This window comes from Ambystoma mexicanum, chromosome 6q (genome assembly GCF_040938575.1).
Source record: "Ambystoma mexicanum isolate Mex_15411 chromosome 6q, UKY_AmexF1_1, whole genome shotgun sequence".
NCBI lineage: Eukaryota > Metazoa > Chordata > Amphibia > Caudata > Ambystomatidae > Ambystoma > Ambystoma mexicanum.
In genome coordinates this window covers 982,505,840-982,529,798 of record NC_090937.1, presented here as the reverse complement: position 1 = coordinate 982,529,798, position 23,959 = coordinate 982,505,840, and the positions used below count along the sequence as shown (strand labels likewise).

At 45.7% G+C, this 23,959-nt stretch overlaps 1 protein-coding gene across 3 annotated transcripts in view; it reads left to right on the top strand.

Annotated features, from left to right (window-relative positions):
* Positions 1-20,338, top strand: part of CENPU (centromere protein U) — a 797,426-nt gene extending 777,088 nt beyond the window's left edge. For all 3 annotated transcript variants that reach the window (XM_069631498.1, XM_069631499.1, XM_069631497.1), the window contains one exon: positions 20,045-20,338. In XM_069631498.1, the coding sequence (XP_069487599.1) occupies positions 20,045-20,176 (132 nt within the window). In that variant the 3' untranslated portion in view covers positions 20,177-20,338. The remainder of the gene's footprint in view (positions 1-20,044) is intronic.
* The last annotated feature ends 3,621 nt before the right edge of the window (positions 20,339-23,959 follow it).

Sequence of the window (23,959 nt, the reverse complement as noted above, 5' to 3'; positions counted from 1 at the left end):
CTCTGACCTGCTCCAGCCCCCGCCTCCTGGGAGAGTCCCTGCGGTCGTTGTATTATCCGCTCAGTACTTCTTATTGACTAGGCCTAGAGGCTGTTTAGGGTCCCCCTGGGCTGCCCCCACCGTGTCTCACGTGAAATGGTGGGTCTTAGTTGGGCTTGCTGAGGAACCCTCTCGTACTATTGCTGGCTTGCTTTGTGACACCAAGTGGTTTCCCGGCGGGAGGGAAGGGCGGCAAGCTTCTGGGGCCCTTTGGGTTTTGCCGGAGGTGCGTCTTTGGAGTGGAGAGCTTCTGGGAGTCCGGAAACCCCTAGTGAGGTGGAGAGGATCACTGGCTATGTAGGCCTCAGGGGTGCTGGGGCCGCCCCTGCTATGCCTGTCAAGTGCAATCCTTGGCTGATCGTCCGCTGAATGTTGGGGGGTCGGCTCACCCCTGTGTGCCCCACTTCAGGGGCACAGTCACCTGCAGCCTACTCCAAAGAAAGGGGTGCCCCGGGTCTCGTGTGTCCCCCCGCCCGAGCCTCCTCGAGCGGGTATCTGGGCCTCTGAATTGGAGCCCTGCTCCACCTGGTTAAGCTGGGGGAAGGGGAGTGCTGCGGGGTGTCTCCACTCTCCCACTGCTCTGGCCTAGGTGTCCCGATGCGTGGGTCCTCTCTCACCTCGTCTTCAGAGGATCTCCTCCAGGGTACGATCCGAGAGCCTCTCCAGCAGGCCAGTCCGGTGTGCTACACGTCCGTGTGCTGCTGGGTCCCGGTAAGGACTATACACTGAGGGCCGCCTGCTGCGTATAACAGTCTCATGCGGCACGCGGTTCCACCCGCCCCCATGGAACTGGCTCTGCGGTCGGGCAGTGGTCGGTGCAAATCAGTCCTCCTGTGCTCCTCGACATCCGACCATCTCTCCACTTCAGGGCTTCTACTAGTACACACAGGCTCATTGGGAAACCGTGTCATGGAGGGTAAACTTCACAGTGCCTAAGGGACATGCGCGTAATGGTGTCTGACTGCCTTCCATGCTTGCGACCCTCTGTCATGCGGTGGACCGTGGGACCTTCTGTCCTGCGGCGGTCCGCGGGTGCAGCCGGTACCGAATGATGTGCCTGGGCTTCAGAGCCTCGGGAATTGGGAGCTCAGCGGCCACGGTGTTCGCAGCATCGCAGCCATCTTGGAAGTCTCCCAGAAGGTTTCTTACTCCAGTTGCAAAAACATTTTATAATGACACAATTCAATAAAAAAAATTGAATCAGAAATTCAACTTGCGTGATAGTGGTAATTTCTGAGCTCCACAGATGTTCCTAATTCTGACAACCTGTTTCATCGAAAAAGGAACTGTTTGGCTCACGGCTGGCAGAACCACTTATTCAATGTATTGCATTCTCCCACAGATTCCTCATCTTGATAAGATATGCATACAGCGTCAGCTGCTTGGAAAATTGTTTGACAGGGGGTTTGCTGCTGCTCGACATAATCTCTCGACGAGTCCCTTACAATCAGCCACGTCGCTCCTTGACAACGGACTTGACATTGATCGCTGTATGAAAGGGACGCAGTATGCCCCTTACCTCAGGTCCTCTTTCCCATGCACTCAGCACGCTAAGCGAAACACGCAAATCAAATTCGTACTACACCAGTATGTTGAAGCCTAAACTGTTCGATTTCAAACACTACATGTACTGCAATTCCAAAATGTCACTCTCGGATCTACACACTATCCGTGTGTGGTGTTTGGTTGTTGGACACGATACGGAGAAATGTGGTTTGGTCTCGGCAAAACTGGCGCTCGGTAGACCACTGTCAAAAATCCCCAGCAAAGTCAGTCTGAAAGTCCTCTGAGCACGATACCAAGGAGTCTAGCCCCCAGAAGCGTTGAGAGGGAAGGCATCGCAAGAAGAAGTACTCACACTCGCGAATCGAGTCTCACCACCTATCCTCGTCATTGTTGCACAAAAAGAAGCGCTGACGCAGATATGATTCTGATCAGTCAAACCACAAGGTAAGTCGTACCCTGCGAAGGGTGCATCTAGGGAGGAGTGAGAGGACTTCAAAGGGCAGATGATGAAGGTCTCTTGAGAAGGCCTCAGCTGGAATGGCTTCGACGCCACAAGTGGATTCGGCTCCAGCTGCGCCCGGTCCGTCCGAAACAAAGGCAGCCAAGGGAGGTCAGACTCCCTCGAGTGAGACCCTAAATGAGAAGCCTGCTCCTAGGCTGATACCATTGGCAGCCCCCTAGGGCAGAGAAGCACCTCGATCTTCAGAAAACCCTGCAAGATCGAATCTCCGTACCGGATTCGAGATCCGCTTTCTTCGATTTATGATGATGAGGAGAACACAATACCTTTCGGGTTCAAATCAATGTGAGGTGTAGCCTTGAATCCGTTTCCTGATTTCGTGGTGGACCAGGAAGGGTTACTGGAACTGGCAGAGTGCCTACATGAGCGGACCGGACTCATCCTGGATGTCTAATTTCAGCAATCAAACCTGTACATATACCTGAATGCCCAATACTGCAAAGCAGCCCGAGAAGTTTGTGGTAACTCTAGGGGTCAGCGCTCCGTCAAAGCTGGTGTCACAATATGACTCTTATCGACCTCCTCGACCAGGGACCGTAGACTAAAGGTGCTTTACTGTTCAGTACTGCCATAGTGGACCATGTTATAGCCAGCGAGACACATTCCTTTGTTTTTGACGGCCCACCTGAACCCTGAAGGACTAGTGGTGCAGGCCACAACGGTTATGTCTAGGCTCTTGACGTCGAACCTCCCCACTGATAGAGAGCCAAAAAAAAGTGTTTGTCTCAATGAGCATCACACTTTTAATGCCTCTTGTGCCTTTGCAAAATTCTCGCATTTCCTGTGCAGCACCATTTCGTAGGCATTTAACCATCTTCCAGAGGGGGGAGGGGCAGGAATGGTTTCCTAAAAATCATAGCTGATGGTAAGTAGATGGACCGTCAGGCACTTCAAGCGGGATTGGACGGTGCAGACTGTATGGGCCACACCATGGGCACGTCGATTATCCTGTGCAGATCAGCTTACCTGACGGGTTCTGGGTTTTCCCCAAATGTCCACTCAAAGCTGAAATATCTGGCTTCAATGGAGAACATTTATTTGGCCCCAAAGCCGATGAGTCACACACAAAATTGAAGGACTCAAAGTGTACAGCTAAATCACTAGGATTGGTTGTGAAGCAGAAGCTTCCACGGCATAATGTTTCCTTTACATCGAGAGGGTCGGGCTACAGGTGGTACTCCACCTTTCAAAGAAGGGCACAGCTTTCTCAGGACAAGCATGGGCAATCTAGATTTGCACAGCCAGGTAGAGGCAGAGGAGGGTTGAGGCTGCCGCGTTGACAGCACCTCAAAAACCTCATTGAGATCTCCTCCATGCTTCGCTGGTTGGAGGGAGAGTCTCTGGGTTATTGGGCAAATGGAAGGAGATCACTTCCAAAGCCTGGATCCTTCAGCTGGTCGAGTGGGGATATTGCTTACTGTTTGTGAAGCGACCCCTGGGCAGACCTCCACCATCCTTATGGCAGCCATAATGGGAGCTCCAGGAAGAGGTGCAAGCCATTTTTGAAAGGAGCAGTAGAGGAGGTACCAGCTGAGGAAAAAGGCGTGGGCTGGTATTCCCGATATTTCCTGGTCCCCAAGAAGGGGGAGGACTCCCTCCCATTCTGGACCTCAGGGACTAGAAGAAGTTCCTGAGGAAGGACACATTCATGATGGTGACGTTGAGCGAGATTCTCCAGGCTCTATAGTTCCAAGACTGGCTGGTTTCATTGGACCTTCAGGATGCCTATTTTCACATGCCTATCCACAGGAAGCACAGGCGGTTCCTGAGGTTCATCATCAGGGACACACATCATGAGTTCAATTTGCGTTGGCTTGACCTCCGCACCCAGGGTCTTTACCAGGCTGATGGCAGTAGTAGCGGCCGATCTTGGGAGAGGCAGCGTCTTTGTGTTTCCATACTTGGATGATTGGCTGATATGAGCTTGGTCGCCAGAATAGGTTTCGAGGCACCTCGAGGACACGTGTTCGCTGCTGTACGACTTAACTTTCAGAAATCTGTGACAAGGCACAGGACTCCAATGAAAGGGAAGTAACCTCAGGGGGAAGCCACCCACCCACCCAATCTGTGGGGAGACAGAACGGGAATAAAAACAGAACACGATGAGAACATAATGTTACCGTTTGTCCTTTCCTGATCAGCGAGATGTGTGCTTATACTACCAAAGCATACTCCTGGAAAACGGACGCTATGGCAAAGAAACCCAATATGGATGCAGAAAAAGGCCATGGGAAACGGAGCAGTCGCTCTAGTGATGCAGAAATATGGCGCCGCCAGCAGTTAAAGGGAGGGGCAGTATGTTGTGGGAGCGAGGGAAGTGACAGGACAAGCAGTAGCAGTGAACGTAGTGCTGGAGACAGGCGAGGACAGCGATCCGGACCGGCGTGGTCTGGGACCGCTGGGGCTACAAGATGGAGTGATAGAGGAATGGTTGGCGAAAAGACACCCAACGCCGACCAAACCAGGAAAAAGGGTGAAACCCTCTGAGGAAGGGTTCAACGCCTGGCAGCTGGCAGCTTTCTGGACGGAGAACAGCTCAGATAGGGGAGAGAAGAGGTGGCAGACATACCTATCAGTTCTCCGGAATGGGGTAGATGAAGCCCCCAGCATTTTCAAAACCCAGATGGGATACGACTACTGTGGTTATAGGATATAGAGATAGCCACCGCCCCCCCCCCACCCTCAGCCTTTCCTGGCAGCCTACCACCATGGACATCAAACAGGATAATAAAGGGGAGAAGGGAAACAAGCCCCTCTTTACCCGTGTGACCGAGGGGAAAATACATGGAGAGCATTAAAAGAGGGAGAAGGCCCGACCACACTCCCAGACCACCCATACCTGAACTGTGGTTGTCACCACAGAGGTAATAAGAAAAGACCAGTGGACGGGGCGTTTCCTCCAAGCATTTGGGATAGTCCAGGTGACGGGGATTGTCTCCCCTGGCAACTAGGAAAGACCAGGGGATGTTGATTGTCCCCACTGGCAAGAGGAGAAGGAAAGGGGATAGTTCCCCCTTTGACATAAACACCTGAGAGAATGTATCTCACTAATAACATGATATAAGAAAAGGGGCCTACTCTGGCATGGGCAGAAGGGCGAGCCTATCATTGAGAACCAAGACAAACCACTGGGTAAAGGCAGGTGGTGACGCTATTGTTGGACCCTTTTTGGTCTACCTTGTTGTAGATGGCTATGATAATAAATAGCGACTTGGTGAAAATTACCCCCTGTCCCCATGTCCGGATCGTTTGTGACGTTCCTCACAAATCATAGATCTCACCCACACAGAGGCTACAGTTCGTCGGAGCGGTCTTGGATATCCGGCAAGGGAAGGTTTTTCCTCCCAAGAAGAGAGTCACCAATGTGTGGAGCATGGCCAGTCTCTTCCAGAATTCCAGCAGTCTCCCGGCATCTGCTTTCCTACACCTGCCTGGCCTCATGCCATCCTGTATTTTCCTAGTGCCGCAGGTGAGACACCGGATGAGATCCCTGCAATGGCTTCTCAGGAGCCAGTGGTCGCAGTGTTTCAGCAAGATGTCAGATTGTGGTCAGTGGTCAACGACCTGGTCTGTTGGAGTGATAGGATGAACATGTTGACCTTTCTGGGCGCCTTGGCCGGAGGATCAGGTGGTCACAGTGGCCTTGCTGCAGGTTTGGGAAGCGCTCATTGCAGCTCTCCTCAAATCAGCGGCCATTGGTCTGAAAAGGGAACATTTTGCCATCAAACTGCTGGAGCTGCGAGCAGTCAGAATAGCGCTGACAGCGTTGGCGCCTTCTCTGCAGGGGAAGCATCTCCTGGATCTGACAGACAACACAGTGACCATACGGTTCTACGTTATTTCGTCGACCACTTTTTCATCGTGGGACTTTTCATCGCCGACCCTTTCATCGCCAACATTTATTTTTTTTTTTTTATTTATGGGGGGGCTGCCCCCCCAAACCGCTGCTTACTTAAATAATCATACCCCAACCCGCACAAACACCCCCCCCCCTAAAAATAAAATGTTTTAAAAAAAATGTTGGCGATGAAAAGTCCCACGATGAAAAAGTGGTCGACGAAATGCGTGTATACCGACCATACACTACCTCAACAAACAGAGAAGCTTGAGCTCACTGCCCCTGTGCAGGGAGGCCATGCAGCTATAGTTCTGGATGCTGGAGAACACCATCTCAGCCTTCGACGGGTCATCTGGCGGGGGTGGAGAATGGGTTGGCAGATGCTCTGAGCAGGCAGACCCCAGTCTCCCACGAGTGAGAGCTATGCACAGGGGTCATTGCCGAGATCTTCTTCCATTGGGGCACCCCGACAGTGGACTTGTTTGTGACGAAAGTAGAACATGAAACACAAGCAATTCTGTTCAAGGGATTTCCCCTCAAGCGGACATTGGGACATGCGTTGCTCGTGGAGTGGGTCTTTGACCTCTATTAGGCGTTCCCACTGCTACCGGTCATCCCTTGGGTGCTCAGAAGGTTGAGAAGATTCAGGGTTCTCCTGATTCTGATCGCCCATACTGGACAGGGAGGGCGTAGTACACGGATCCACTGGAACTGGCCATATGCCCAGCTCTCCGGCTTCCTCTAAGGCCGGACTTCTTGTCGCAGTTAGGAGGCAATGTGCTTCACCCGAACTCAGACTCTTTCAACCTGCATTCTTGGCTCTTGAGAGGCTGAAGTACGGGGACTGGAACCTCGACGAGGAGGTGTTGTTGGCTGTACGTAGAGCGGCAATTATGTAATGTGCGCGTGCAGATGGAGAAAGATTGTTACTTGGTGCAAGGCAAAGGGAGCGGACCCAATGTCGCGTCCCACCTCTTCAGTGATGGGGTAGGCCTTTGGAAAATCAGGCTTATAAGTGAGCAAAGTATATCTGGCGGCCCTTTCTTGTTCATTTTTTACTGCTCCAGTGGTAGCACGGCTCTTGAAGGGCCTGGTTAATTCTTTTTCCCTTCACCTTTTGTGATCTCTGATTGGAATTCGAACATAGTTCTCACCTTCCTAATGGCGGCTCTGTTTTAGCCTTTGTATTCTACTTTCATCAGACTCCTCACGTTGAAGACTGCTTTTTGGTGGCGATCATGTCCGCAAGACAGGTCAGTGAATTGCAAGCACCCTTTCTTGAAGTTTTTCAAGGAGAAGATATCCCTGAAAGTTTACCCTACATTTTTACCCAAGGTGGTGTCTGTTCTTCCAGTGTTTTAAACTCTGCCCCTCCATCTAAGGATGAGGGGAGACTCCACAAGTTGGATCCCAAGAGGGCGCTTAGTTTCTACCGGTCCAGAAAAGGCTCTTTCAGGCAGGATGACCAGTTCATTGTGTTCTCGCAATCCAGGTTGGGGCGAGCTGTTACCAAACAGACTATCTCACGTTTGATAGTGCTGTGCATCTTAGAGTGCTACCAGAATGCAGGTAAAGCGTTATCGGCAGAGTGCAGGGCCCACTCTACCAGAGGGGTTGCAGCCTCCTTGGCTCTCCAGAGGGGAGTGCTGGTAGGTTATTTGTAACGCAGCAAAGTGGTCTTCGTTGCACATGTTTGCCAAACATTACAGTTTAGACATTGCCCGAGGAGCCGATGCTCACTTTGGTAGAGCGGTCCTCCAGAGTTTGTTGGTGTGACTTACAACCCTCCACCAGCATGGTCACTGCTTTGAGAATCTATCAAGATGAGCAATCTGTGGGAGAATGCAATCCATTGAAGGAGAAATTACTTACCAGTAATGTTCTTTCTGTGGATTCTTCTCCCACAGATTCCTCATCACCCCCCAGCCTACCCTGCTTGCAAGTTCATGGGTTTCAATGGGTTTCTGAAGGTTTTGAAAAAAAAAATCATCAAGACTTAAGCAAGCAGCAAGTTGTTTACTATTGTTGATTTTGTTTTGATTGCCCTTCACCTTAATGTATGTCCCCTCTTGTAGGCTGAGCCCGGGAGGGGAAAAGGCGAGAACTGAGGTTAAGTGGGCATGGTATACTTTTCACCAACCGGTGACATGCAAGAACATTGTACATTTCAGAGGTCCCAGCTTGTAGGCTTGCCATTTTAAAGATAAGTAATCTGCAGAGGAGACCTTGTATCTATCAGAATTAAACTAGCATTGCCCTTATGGTACGTAACTTGCTCTTTAGAAATCAAAGCATTTTCATTAATTTTCTGTCCTGCCTTTTAAACATAGCCATAAGGCCATAGGGAGGATCATGGGCATAAAATCTAGCTAGCATAATCATTTTACCAATTGACATCTGGTATATAATTGTTCTCTGGGGATTTAGATCAGAATTGCACAGCTCTCTGCAGCCTTCCCACAACCCTTTAGACAATATACCCATAAATCATGTGGTGGCCTCTAACTAAATCCTCTGCCTGACCCTGGATGTGATAGTGGGATATATCCCACATTGCCAGTTGAGGGAGATGGGAGCTGATCATACGGAGTACTGTCCCTTTAAAGGACTGGAAGTGTAGCAACAATAATCAGGCGGTGTAACCATTTGGCCTGCAGACCCATACATGGATTTCCAAAGCTATTACTCATAGCATGCTAGCTAACATAGTGGGTACAACAGTAAAATACATGCAAGTGGTCTATAAGCCAGTGCCACCTTACCAATGAAGCAGAAATCTTTCAGGGTGGGAGCTGTTACCGTAGAGCTGACACTGAGCCGCGGTTATGCACACGGTGTACGAGGGTGATCATCTTAACTGCTTAGGTGGCAACTGCGCATATCAGAAAAAAGCAGGTGGTCGACTCTGAGAGATCGGATCACGCATTGCTGCAGCCCTGCCAGAAACACATCTGTAGCAAACAGAACATTAGTAATTCACCAGTGATGAACTTTGAGTCTTAATGGCATGCAATGCAGGTGTATCTGTTCAGGAGCTGCTCTTGCTTGAGGGAGGGCACAAGGCACTCTAACAGCCAGGAGAAGCATAGGGAAGTGAGACATTTTGGAGACTGGACAGAAATTAGCCAGTGGTGTTTTGGAGATTCACAGGGGAGCAGAGGGAGAGGGAGGGGAGTAAGGGGGTCAGAAGATGTTTTGAAGTGTAGGGAAAGGAGGAGGAATATTGCAAAGAGGAGGGTGGTGTGAAAGATAATGAAGGGGCCAGATCAACAAACCAGGAGGAGAGACAGAAAGGTGGTACATGCCCCAATGTTCCAATCACACGGATGTCCACTACTATACAACACTGATGATCTCCAAGGAGAAAGACACTATGTGGGTGTTGCATCCTTGGAAACTGCTGGTCTTAAAGCTTTGTATAAAATAGTGCAGCACTGTAAGACAATTGTAACCCCTCCGAAGAGGGGAGAAAAGAGTGAAGGATCCCCCAGCGTGTGTGCCACACAGAGGACTTGTCACAGAAAAATGAGAGGAATGTTTGAGGCGTGTGAGAGGAGCACTGTTGGGTCTGTTGGAAAGAGCCCGACCTTCACACCGCAGGGTCGAGCACGGCATTCCGGTCAGCTCCATACATTTTTGTAAAAATACCTTGCTTATCTAATACATGAGGCCCCGATTCCAGTAGGGCTGCAGTCTTCACTGCTGTAGGCTCACTTGTTGGCACACCCTGTAGGGATGGGGGAGTACTCATCCTCATCACCACCGCCAGGGCTGCTGCTCTGTATTATGCAGCGCTCCACAGCCAGGAAGGGGAGCACTGCGTGTCTATTGCCAGGCCCGCCCCCAGCCAAGTCGACCGGATTGTGAATCTCTGGGCCTGTTGCTGGCAGATGCAGCCCAGGTGGAATTAATTGACTGGGGCCCACCCGCTGCATGTGGAGGCATTACGGGGGCCACAACTTGCAGAGTTCCACCAGCCTCTATCCTGTCCCTTGTCATTAGCAGCCTTTACATGGAACCTCAGAGGGGAGTCCCCGCCTATGCTAACATCAAAATACACCAGCACGCAAGTGACAAGTAGCTTTGCCTCAATTGCATCAATAAGTCTGGATGTCGGGTGCTTACCACAAAGGGCGAATTCATTCTCTGCCAGTGCTAAATCTTTCAGCTTTATCATTGACTGTGACCTCTCATTTAAAACACATATTGCCAAGCAGCATGGAAACAAACTTGCAGTTTTCCTCAAGTCAAGCCTTTCATCCCAGCCCTGAGTTTCAGAGAAGTTGTCCAAGCCCTGGTCATCTCCCACCTGGACTGTGGCTTCGCTGTCCTACACACAGGATCTCCAGATGCCACCTGGGCCCCTCTTAAAGCCATTCAGCACAACATCACAACACATCGAAGCGCATCGGCCCTATCCTCAAGGAGCTGAATCAGCTACCACTTCAAGCACACATGTTCAAGACAGACTGCACCACCTTCACATCAGTCGCATCCACACAAAATGCTTAACTTGACCAAAAAAGGTATAATTTCTGTTAGCCAGTGCAACACCTTTATGCCAGATTTCTCTTTTGACAACTTTCCCTTCATATTCTATGGCCTTTTTGCTCATTCTGTAATAGGGACGCTGATCCATCCTTAATTTGTCTTTTACTTTGTACCTACCTGTTTTGGTAACCTTTCTAACAGTGCATACAGCATCTTACAAAGCAGTACATAAGGATACTTTTATATCCTACAATAAAAGGGTTTAACTAGGGTGCACTACTTGTGTTCATATGTTTCAAATGAATATAAATGAACTCAATCACTCATGAGCGTGAGAGGAAATGCAGCATGGACAGGTACTGGTAGCGGCAGGAAAGGAACGCTCCAAGAAGATCAATTATTTTCAAATTCCCCGAAAGAAATCTCAAATAAAGAAACAAGAGGTGATTAAACCGGTTGTTCACAATAAAATTGTAGTTTCTTCCAAATGGGCAAACTATGAACGTGATTCTTTTACTATAAACTTGAACTGGTGAACACACCCACTGGGTTGATGAAGGGACCAGATAGAATCATCAGCCAGTTCACAATATTATATCAAATTACAACTGAAGAAGGGAAAACATCTCCCGAAAACTGTAGTGTGGTGTCTATAAGGAGCTCCACATTAGGAAGACTTGGTTTTGCTGGTGGTGTTCTGCTTAGATATGACACAAAACTGTGACTGATTTATATCTGAATATGTATTGAATTCAAGTGACATCATCTGTGAACTCATGATTAAATGGAATTGCTTGATGAAAACTCTTCCACAAAAAGAATGGAGAGGAGTTATAAACCGAATATTTTTTTATTTTTGAGATAGAATATTAAGTTTTGGTCTGATTAATTATGTATGAGAGAATGATATATATTCCTTGTTTCCCATTAATAAATACCTTTGACAATGATATAGAATATGTGTGTGACGGAGGGGGGGAGTGTAGTGTTGTGTTTTGTTAAGTGTTTATTGTCTTATTGTATATAATGTCACAAGTTTGTTTATATTGTTTTCACTTAAAACAAAATAAAAATATATTTAAAAAAAAAAAAGAATGTGTGTGACAATGATATAGAATTTGGTCAATTTTGACCATTCTAGAGAGTGACTGGGTTATTCATCAGTTAGTCCGGTGAACTTTGTTGGTTGATACTTTTATATCACCCTAGACTTTTACACTGGCGATTTTTGGTTACTTTTAAATGTGCCTAATGACTAGCTGGTGGCAGCAATTGCATTTTTACCATGTTTGCATTTATTGTAGTGTGCACATTCGCATTTACCGCTTCTGGCTACTAAACATGGCTACTGTCCTAAAATGGCCATGCCACAAGGTTTTTCGCTTGTCCTTTGGCCATTTTGTTTCTTGGAAATCAGGAAATCCCTAATATCGTCATGCAGTTTCCTGGGAACGCTGCAGTTTTCGCCAGCTGGTGTATGCTATGTGTGTATAGACACAGGAAGTGGGTGGGACCATCTGGCCCCAGTCCGCAAACTGTTGTGCCCGAAAGTCTAGTTTGCATACCTGAGTAAAACCCACAGTGGTACCCGATTGGACCACTGCTGGCTGAGTGAGTGGTGCAGATCCTTACCATTGAGGGCTGAGTTTGATCATTCACTTGAATTTCGGAGGATAAGAAGAGGAGTCCTGCAGCCATTCCAGTAGATCAGCAAAAGAGCCAAGTATTGTGTGTAGCTGTGCAGCTGACTGAAGACCCGTGGACAACTCATGAAGAGGCCTTTTGACCTTTCCTGTAACTGTCTCAGTAAAGCCCTGCTGGACTACCTAATTGGAGAAGGCCCTCTGCGGTACTTCGATCCTTGGACTGGTGGGACCAACCAGTCTTAATGTCTTCTCATGTTCCTGCAGCTTTGAGTCTTCAGAATCATCCCTGGACCACCCAGTGGACTGACTAGCTCTGAATTGGGCTACTATACCAGAAGCGCCAATGTTCCGCGTTTACACCTGGAACTTCGGTGGTCGCCAGCTAGTCCTACAAGTCGCCTTCCTGCCAATTTTCAGCTTCCCAGCATCAAGGGATCCTGTCCTGGAAGGCCATCTTTGTTTGCAACTGGAGAGATGCCTGCTGTCGCCTGTGTGTATTGACTGTCGCTGGAACCGCCTTCCTTCCATCTAGTAGGATGCCCTGAAGATGCCTGTATCGGTGCCTGCTGCATTTCTTCTTCAGAAAGGGTTGCACTCAGCTCCTGGACCCGACCGGAATCTTACTTGCACCCACAGCTCCTAGGCATCTTCTACTGGATCCAATAGAGGGAAAACCTACCTCCAGAGACTCAGTCGGCCTGCCAAGTCACTTGGGGAATATGTATGTATGTATGTATGTATTTTATTTTTATATAGCGCCGGTAGCCCGAGGGCATCAGGGCGCTTAAACTTACACACAGCAGCTACATGACAGACATTAAATAATGAATACTGCGGCCTGAAAAAATGACCCTGAATACTGCTTTCCCTCGATTCATCATCTAAAAAGGTGTGTCTTCAACCGCTTCCTGAAAGCAAGGTGATTTACTTCTGACCTTAGAGTATCAGGAACGCTGTTCCACAATTTAGGAGCCAACACCAGGAAGGATCTACCCAACCCGGACTTCAACTTGAATTTAGGTACAGTCAGTAGGCACCTACCCTCCGAGCGTAGATTTCTCCTGGGTGTGTAGAGCACTAAGCTCTTTTTCAAGTAGTCAGAGTGAGTGAGTGAGGGTGGTGAGTAATCGCAATAGTTACAGCCACCCCTGCCTTCCCTATAATAAACATAATATACCTTAGAATAAACTTTTGTTTATTCCATTCTTTTGTTTTTTAACCGTTTGTTTTAAAAGCTGTTCTGAGATATAGAAAGTTTCTTACTTACCTGTAAAATCCTTGAAGTCTTCTGGAATGTTTTTCACCATCACAAAAACTTTCTGCCGTTGCCCCCTCTCCTGAAGGAGCTTTGTGACTTTTGGGCACAAGGCCCCATTCAATATAGGGATTAGATTTATAAAGTTAGGGGCTTCATTCTTGTGAACTGGTTTTCCTTACTGCATAATTACTTTCCTTCCTTTCAGGTGTTTAAGTCAATTGTTTGCATTTCTACAAACCTAAGATGACTGTATATGTGTTTTATAACTGATTGTTGTGTGATAGTATTACCTGCTTGATTCATTTTCCTAGGGTGTTTTTGGGGCCCATAAGAGTACTTTTGTTTTTACCGGTCTAAGCAGAATCGTGTATTTCAATGTGTGGATTTATTATGCATCCCATACCCCACTCGCCTCTCCTGAGACTAAGCCTTGACCACTTTCCATGCTTACCTTGATTTGGTTTGTCTAAGCTCTGAGTTCCGCTGTTGACTATAACTAGGGTGGCTTCCTGAATCTTTCCACCAGGCCAGATTTTAAAAATCCATCTCAACAACCACTAAAAGCCACAATGTTGCCAGACTGGAAACAAAGAACTGCAAGTGGGAAATAAAGAGGAAGCATGCCTCTTCCTGCTACACACACTGTTTCTGGAACAAGTTACAAAAACAGATGAACCTGACCCCAACTATCAAAGAAAATCTTGCAAATGGTTGATTACTCTATTCAGCCCCACTTGTTCCCCTCTGGAGCTCCCCGCTTCCGCTGCTCACTCTGCTCATCAAAGCTCCCCCCCTAACCATGTGTCCTACTTTTAACCTCCTCAGTGCTTTCCTTCTGTACTGCACCCTATTGCTTCCCAACTAGGCTTGTGCTGTACAAATCCCATGCATGCATGCAATCAAGATTACTTCAGAGACTTTATACATTTTGCAAATAAAATGTTATCTAAATGTTAATCCGGGAGGTGTATATTTTATTATTTCCAGGACTGGTATGTGCTGGTTGTACCACTCCTGCAATTTCTAGATACGCTTTCTGTAAAACATCCCATCTCACCCAGATTAAACCGATTGAAGTCCCACTAACAAACAATGCAACATGGTGAAGACATAAGCCATGTTTCCACAAAAGAATAATTACAACGTAATGAAAGACAGTACAACATTGCTGATAAGACCTGTAAAGGTTTTCTGAACGTTACTAGTAAAACCAGATGGTAACGTAATTGTTATTTTGCAGTCTTGTGTTACGAAACTAAAGAAAACAGTTTGCTTTATGGGAAGTGATGTTGCATTGTCTTTTGTTATGATTTGGGGGAGTTAAATGGTTTGTGTTTTGTACATGTGATTGCAGCAATTGTCTGCTGATGGGGTCCTGAACTACCAACAGGGCAGGCCTGCTGGCAGGTCACAGCCCCTACCGGCAGAGTTTTTGCCAGGCTGGAAAGGTGCCGGTCCACATTCTTAATGGCACCTTATTTCCGACCGGAAAACTCCTAATGAGCTTGTTAGTCTTTGTTGCAAGAGACAGAAATGGTTTTATGAGGGAAGCACATACAAAGCAGAGGGATGTTTTAAGTAACGTATTTACATTCCTGAACATTAACGGTGATAATACTATTCACGTAATATTGCCAGGGACTACGGCACTATGGCTTCCTATGAGCATGCAAGCCCCACTTATGGGCCTGGTATCCCTACAAACTATCCCCACCAAAAATATCGCCGTACATATGGCCGTTTGTCTCGCCACAGGCGATATTTTTGGGGAGGATATTTTGTGGGAGCCGGGGTTGTGTCGGTGTCCCCCCGAACATTTTAAAATAATGCGGGGGTGTCAAGGGGTCAATATCGCCGCAAAAATATGGCGATATTTTTGCGGGGATATTAACACATGGAACCTTGTGCCTAGAGAAGCAAGGGCGCATAAAGGGGGCCACAGGCTTATAAGTAACTGTATCACACTGCAGCCACATTCAGTATTGCTATTAGCAGCTAGCTGGGTACTAGGATGAGACATTTAATAGGCCACCGAAGAATGGACATTCGGCGGCCTCAGGGCGCAAATCCCGTTTATTTTAATGTTGTGGGATTAAGGGCGATGTGAGGGGAGTCGGGAGGGGACAAATATGCAGAATTGGTCAGAGGCGCGCAAAGCATAACGTGGCAACAGAGAGGAGGTGGGAGAGATCAAAGGAAAAATCGGGGACAGAGTGGAAGGCAGATATGGCGCCCAGTGTGGCACATGGAATCATGAGAGCCATCAAGATTCATGGCTACACTGGCAAATATTGCCCGGTAACTGTGGATGTTGATTGCCTCCCAGGTTTCTTACATTCCACCCCTCGTGTGTTGGGTATTTTACCAGTGTCTGAGAAACCAGACTTGCACATCAATTTCGGGTGATAGTAAACAGAGGTTATTTATTAATTGGCTTTGGCTTGCAAGTCAAGAAAACAATCCTGCATCTGACTGAGACCCGCCTAACTGACCTGCTCTGTCTTCCAGATCCATTTACCTTTATAGATCATTGGTCACCTGACCAGAGAGGATTTGAGAGCACTATCACTAGGTCTTCCAGCACACTTGTCAAAAAATAATAATCCCATTCATTCCATCCCTGTGTCCGACTGCAATCTTCATAGACAGAAGTGACGTACAATGATGTCATTCCGGTCAAGCACTACCTGGTGCGTGGTGAGGACCTCTTTCTAGAAGGGCACTTCCAGTCTCGCCCGGTAATCAGAGAGGCATAGGTGCTTCATCCTCATGACTACTACCGTTTTCCATCAGTGACTTATTGTTCTATTCAGTCAATTGCGAATTGTTCTGCTTTTCTCAGGCCTGCGACATTGCTCCACTAACCCCAGAGGATATGGAGCCTACAGCCCTCATTCTTTCTACGCATGTGCATGCCTTTACATGGTCAAGCAAATACTGACTTCAGCCAATATAAGGAGGGAGGCCTAACAAAAGTGTGCTCGAAAAACTAAGGGTTATGGGTGTTATGGATTCAAAGGAGTGTGGTGGGTATTGCTGCAGTTCATATACATTTAACCCAGAACCTTCTCCCCATCATCTCTCCCCACACATTTATAGATTTATTTGCTAAAAAAAGAGGCTTCTGGACAAGTGATTTTTTTTGTTTTTTAAAGGGAAAATATAATTTCCTGAAATCTATATAACAGCCATTATTCTTAAAAATACATTTAAAAAATGCCTTCTAAATTCCATTTTCATCAATGTAACGGCTCCCCTAACCTGTGGTATTGGTATAAAAACATTGTGCATGGTAAAACACATGAATACACCATGGTATGTACCGAGTAAGGTGGTTGATTATTAAATGATAAATGCTCTTTTTACCGTTTTAGTTTCTAATGCTCTTGCAGATTGCTTTTAAAAAGGAAGTTTTGATAAATCTACTTTTTGGCTAGAAAAAGAATGAATGGATATTATGCGAGTACTGCAATATAATGTGAAGTACACTTATATAGAGTCAAAGGATTTCTTGGTGCATGATAACATAAGCAGCAACTGACAAAACAAGTAGTGTTGATTTAAGACAAACACAAGTGTCAGGTTTTTGGCTATTGACCAAAAGAGAGCAGATTAGTAATAGTACGAAGGGAGAGAAAATGCACAATATGGGGGACTAGGGAGGGAAAGGACCTACTGCCCCACAAGTAATGCTTGAAGCGAATAATGTTCACGAGTAGAGGAAACGAATGCTGGAGATGTGCTGTAAATGCAGCGATGCACCATGCATACTTTATCCAATGAATTTCAAACACAATAGGGCCCACCTGATAGGCAGGAAAACCTGGGTACACAGTATTGCAATAGTCCAGGCGGAATTGTTGATTAAATTACGTGAAGATTTGCTTGAATTCGAGAAGTTCATAATCTAGGGTTCGAAAGACAACTTCGATCAATTTGGAGCTAGACATTTTTGATCACTGGCAAGAGTGAAGGGTCTGACTCATGGTAATGGGTCACAATGGGTGGACCCCAACACCAAGTTTCTCGCTGATGCAAGGCTTTGTTTTTGTCACCATTTCACTTGAGACTATTTGAGGACATCTTCAGAAAGCTTGCATTCATACTTTGTTGGCATTTTTCTGATTGATGGTGAGGTACCATCCAGCCAAATCAACATCTGTGTAATTATGTAAAGCCACACCAAAGAAATGAGTAATGTCAGTCAGAGGGGGATGATAAAGATTATTAAAATAAAAAAGGAGTGTGCAGAGAAGTGAACCCTCCACAACAACATAGGGGAGCAGATGACATTTAAAGGGGAAGGGATACAAAAAAAACCTGGATGTTTGATGGCAACCACTAAGGTAGCAATTCCCTTTTGAGGTGTCATAGGATAGGAGTACCTGGGCATATCATGGCAAATACACATGTTGGCACTGCCCGTCCATAAGGTGGCACTACAAAGAAATGGTGTGAAGACTAGAGCGTATAATGACAGTGTCTGGCTAATCTCTTTCCATTTCCTATGCAAACACTAAAACAGCTGGCATTGCCAATGCTTGTTTTTAACAATGTCAATGCGTGTTTCTTTCATCTGTCAACCACCCCTATTGTGGTGACTTCCTCCCTCTTGCTTATAAGCAACCAGACTTTGTGCCTGATTCCAATCTGGTGCCCCTTGGACATTACGGCTGTTCGTGGCCACAGGCCCAGTCTGCTGCATAAACAGCACCCTCAGTTGCCTCCTGAAGTGTGCTCATACGCTCTACTATCAAACTATTTTTCTATTCTGGCTCCGATGCTCCTCGTAAAGCATAAACGAGCTGGTCAGTGGCACAGGCACTTCACTTTCTGACACATGATTGAAGTTGAAGACGGTCACACACCAGAACCCACCTAGAGGTACTCTCACACCACAGCATTGCCTCCATCTGCTTTACAGTGAATCATAACCATCAGGTCTAGCTTGTAGAGATTTTGGTGAATACATTTTTTAAAAGTCTTAAAGTGTACGATTATCATTAATGAGGTGGGCTTAATGTATTTTAGAGCACCTAAGAAGTGTGACGAATGTGCCATTTGGAAAGGGAACAGGTAAGGTGACTTGTGAAAGGGCCCTGCTGGTATTGGGCTCTGGTGGTGTAGCTTTACTGAAGGCTTCATTAACTAAATCTCAAGGCAACTGTATCAGTGGGATGCCTTCAAGATCTGACCAGCAAGCTGATTGTCTTTTGAAAGACTATCTCCTCAGCCCACCAGATAATAATCAGTAATTTGACTACTGTCAATAATACCCTATGGTCGGGTAATATGATTTAATGATTGCAAGCATGGGATAGCAGAGATAAGGTGATGGTCCAAAGGAGCTGGTACTCATTCAAAAACATCGAGTAGTCACCTTCATAAAGGGCAACCTATAGTCATCTTTGTAGGCATGACAGACATTTAAGCTACTTCTAAATTACAAGTAGTTTTGCCAAGTGCAATATATTTTACTCGTGTTAAATAAATACTGGTTAGCAGAAAGTTTATGCAGGATGGTGCTAATCACTAAGTGGAACTTTAATGGCCGTCTATTGAATGAGAACAGCCTTGCCATTGGTGAACTGTAGAATTAAGGTGTGTGTGAATTAGTTCTAGGATGCAAAGGACTTCGACACTCTGGTCAAGGTGGGGAGAGGTGGTTTGAGAGTGTCTTTGTGTATACATTAATAGAGCAGTACAATAGTGAAATAGATTGGACTATTGGACAGTTGGCTTTTTGCTGTATGATGTTTTGCCAGCCAGTTCAATAAAATGCACTACAAACAGCTACAAGTTTTGAAGTGGCACCCTGGATCATTGTCCCCATCATAAACCCTGTTTTGAGCAGGCGCGGACAGGGCAATAGGGCAATGCCCGAACCAAAAACGAAAAATGCTACTGTGGGCCAGTTCCTTTCGTCAAAGTGGGCCACTTTTTTGGCCATTGTGAGCCAGTTTGATGAGTTACTTCACTATGAGGATAGTAGTTTTGACCATTGTTGCTGAATAAATATTCTTAAAATGCACAATGTGGTATTACATTTTATCCCAAAAAAAACACCCCCTTAGGTACTATTCAAACAGTCTGTCACAAAAGGAATGAATTGCCTTTTGCAACTGTGGGCCACTTATTCATTGGTGCCAGAGACAATTTTATGCCCCAGTCCGACCGTGGTTTTGAGTTATTTTGGGGTCTGAGGCAACTTTAAAGAAGGATGGACAGATGTATATTACTAGAGACAGACTAGCGGTGCAGTAATGCAAACGTAGCTTTGAATAATTAGGATAATTTAGAGATCTGTTAGATTGCAGTGTAATTACTGGACTTGTTGGGGTAGGCCATAAGTAAAAAGACATCTTGCCTAAAAAAAGACACGTGTGGAGGGCCATATGCATTGAAGTGTTTTGCCGTTGCGAACATGGGGACAATCTATCAGTCAGACTTCAAGGTATGTCAAACTCTAAGGTGTCTGTAATCCACCAGTCGTGGTCAGATGTCTGATTATCTACTCACATGGGCCATTTTAAATGTAGAGCCAATTTAAGTACCATAAATGCAGATGCATACGGCAGCTACATTTGGAAATGCTTATATTTTATTCCAGAGACTGACTTTAGCAAACGAAAGTTAAACCTCTACGGTTGCAATTTGTCTTGCAAGTGTCCTTATTCTAACTGACTGCATTGTTCAGATATGTATATCTTTTTATATATATATATATATATATTTCTATTTTTCAGTATGGCATCTCAAGCCTACCTGCTCTTCTGCTGGAGTCTCGGAGTATTGTATCTGCTGAAAAACATTTACGACAGATCAACTCCAAACTACAACATTTTCTTCACCATGAGAGTGAGAAAGAAACACAGTGACCGCAAGTTGTAAAAACAAAACTGTTTTATATAGTTGTATGTATTTTTAAACAAATGATATGTCTTACAATTCAAAACTCTTAATGTGCCCTTGCTTTCTTTATTGTAATTTACTGAGCAAGGAATAATAATTTTCAAATAAAATCTTTTTTTTAAAGTAAATGTCTACTTCATTTGTACTGGAAGAAAGGGTAGCGGTGGGCACTACCAAACTAAGATAATTATGTTAAATCTGTGAATAAGTTCTTTATACAAAATCAATCCATATATCTGGAGCAGACAGGTAAAAAATCATTAGCACAAGGACACAACTAGACCGACAAAAAGGATCAGGGAAAAACCTTGGTCCAACCTGATGCTCACAGTCAGTAAGTATTCAAACTTTCATAGTATTTGAGATTCTCTAATCCATTACTTGATTTAACAACAATGGGTAAAACTCAGTCAGTGTTCCATCTTTTCAAAATGCAAAATGCAGTAAGCAGTGCAGAAGCCAATGCATTTCGGAGTGGTCTCTGTCTTCAGGCTAACAACTAATAATATTGGCAATACAGAAATCATATATACAACCAATATAGTGTGTTGTGGTACAATCTCATCATACGTAATACACCCTAAGGTAATTTGTACACATGTATCAGTGCAACAAACGAGAAAATTGGAGAAAGAAAATTGAAAACTCTCAATAATATATGTCTTATAACCTGGACTAATGATCAACGTAAATGTATCATGCTGTGCTTGTTTACCTGCAGTCAAAGCATACCCTCACATGGTACTACAAAAATAAAATAGACACAAATGAAACACAGGGGCATCTCCTATTGCCTTTTCATAAAACTTTACAATTAGCGATAAAATTAGAAACTGTACACAAATTTACCTGAGTGTTGTCTTTCCACCAAGTGGTGGTGGTTTTAAAGTGCTGTGTATAAGGTACCAGGAGTGAATGAAGGGAAAATTATAAAATAATGAATGATGAACACAGAGAATCTCTGTATAGTCTATATAGTAATGGTCAATCTGTGGATTAGTTAATTACCTGGTGCTTCAAATAAATCCAGACTCATTTGAGAGTCAGTATGTTATGTATGGAGGCTGTTCAGCAGCATCGGCCATACATATCTTCCTAAAGTGTTACACACCGTTACCGGCGTAACGACATGGCATTTACGTCGCATCATGACGTCACTGTCGCGGCACGCCCCCTGTTGGCCAGCTTAAAAAAGCTGGGATGTGTAGTTTAAAGTGTAGCACAAATTGTAACGTGGGAACCACAAACAAAATACCTAGAATGTGGTTGAGCATATGGGGTAATGTACATTATACCAAGACTGTTGTTTTGGCAACAGAACAACCGTAGAAGCACCAGCTGTGGGTACCTCAGCTGGAACATCGCCAGTGGCTTAGAGAGCAGAAGCTGGAGTTTGTGTGTAGTTTTCAAGCTTTTAGCCATGTGTTATGGGACATCCGTACAATTCCCTTCTGTTGGTGAAAAGAGGGAGTACACATGAAGTATACCGGCAAAAAGGATCAGGGAAAACCCTGGTCCAACCTGATGCCCACAGTCCGTATCGAATATAGAAAAGGTGACTGTAGTAGAAAGTAAAAGAAAAAGCGGAGTAGGATCAAGATAGCAAGGAGAAGCAGGAAAAAGAAGAAACCAGGTCTGTGGGGAAACAAAAGGGTTCGGGTACTTAACTGAAAGAGAAATAATTTCAATGGCAAAGCAATAGACTGTTAGAAAAAGGAAGAAAGGAGAGATAAAGAAACATGAAGGGAGGAGGGGCGAGAAGAAGGCAAAAGGAGGGAATGAGGAAAGGTGGTGATGGAGGAAAGAACGAAGGCAAGAAGGGAAAGAGCATCAGGAGGGGCAACAAGAAAGAGGAGAAGAGGTTAGTCATGTGGAGTAAGAAGTTGAGGGGGAAGGCAATGAATAAAAGGAGAAGAAAGGGACGAATTAAAGAAGGCAAAAAAGAAAGAAGGGCGTTGATGCAGTGAAAGAGATAAAACAGCATAGATATGCGAGTAAAAAAATAGTTGATGGTTAAGGATTGAGAGGTAGAGGTGAAAGGGGAAACTAGAAAATAGGGGAAATATGGGAACAAGTAGAGATACCGACCCCCACTGCATATGTCTTTGGTGTTTTGGCTTCGAACAGAAAGTCAGACTGTGGGTCATGCCAGTTTATGACCCCCAAAGGGTTTTAAAGAAAGAATGTCCACATTTTCCCTGTGATGCTCAGCCCCAAAATCTCTAAATAACACTATTTCGAAGAGAAAATCTCCTGAAGGCAGAAGCTCTGAAGAAGCACCATAAAATATTGCATTCTAGGAATGAATCTCACCACTCATCTTTCTCTTCATTGAAGAAGAGATGCTGCAGACATTCATCGTCACTTCCGCACCAGACAGAGAACATGCATGCTTTCCATCCAAGTCCGCACAAAGTATGACCTGATGGACATCCTCGACAAGAGCTAGCCTAAGGAACTGGTTTTACCATTACACGCTGCCCTAAAGGACCCAATTACGGACATTTTGCAAAAACAATGCTCCGGACAAGCTGTGAGCAAGATTTAATAAAGTACCCAGGAGCGTCTACGGATCCGGAGTCTGGTGAGACACCCTATCCCTGAGAGTCTTGTTCAAACTGCCACTTCAGGAGTTAAGTCGGGCTCTTTTCCATCTCTTCCCCCAAATAGCAGTGATAAAAAATATGACGCTCTCTCAAAGAAAGCGTTTGCATTGAATAGTATGGCCATTAAGGCCATCAATGCATCCTGCGCCTTGGCAAAGTGGGTTTAAAGACCTGGTCACTGACAGAAAGGAGGCATCATACCATGCTTTGCAATTGTGCATTGAGTCTGCAGTGTGGTCTGGCAAAGCTATACACACCAGTTCAGTCACCAAAAGGTTTTCCTGGCTGAGGAGGTTCGGGTATGCCCCCGACAGCCAATCGTAACTTTTTCACATCCCCTTTGACTGCAAACATTTGTTTGTGTCAAAAGCTGACCACCACTTGGGAAAACTTCAGGCATCTAAAGCAGCTGCATCATCTTTAGAAGCAATGGCACAAATGGGCTACAAAATGCTGGTGTGGAAGATTGCCCAGAACAATGCTAGTGGGTCAGATTCATTCAAAACTTTCCACCCATCACTTTTGCGATTACAGTTTGTCTCACTATGCGAGAGAGGGTATGCCCAGACACATGTGACCCTTGCTGGCATGCGCCATAGGGAACCAAGCTACACCTCACTGAGGAGGCCTAACAATGGCGAAACATGTCTGGGGTTGCTTGTGTTTCCGTGCAGAGGGGACCTGGCCTAGAAGTTCGGGGTGAGCTGCTACCATTGGTGGCAGTACCTGACAGATTTGCATATGGCTGGACCCCTTTTGCAGTGGGTCTGACGGGCTAAAAAACGATGGTTTGAAAGGTTGCCCAGAGCAATGCCAGTGGTTCAGATTCATTCAAAACCTTCCCCCCACCACTTTTGTGGTTACTGCCAACAGCCACTACAGACAACTATACGATCTTGGAGAGGCAGACCTTTTTTCGTTACACCTGTGCCTTTAGTTAGCGAGGGAGAGGACAACCCTCTGCAAAACAAGGTCAGAGAAGGTTCTCTAGAACTGGAAGAGGCTGAGGTGGAAAGGGAACACAGGCAACTGTGGCCATTATCCCTGCAAGATCAGCTGCCACTTCAACACAACTTTGAGGCATTCGCACACGCCTCTGCCGTGGGAGGAAGTTAAGCCCTGCACTCTGTAAAATGGTTATGC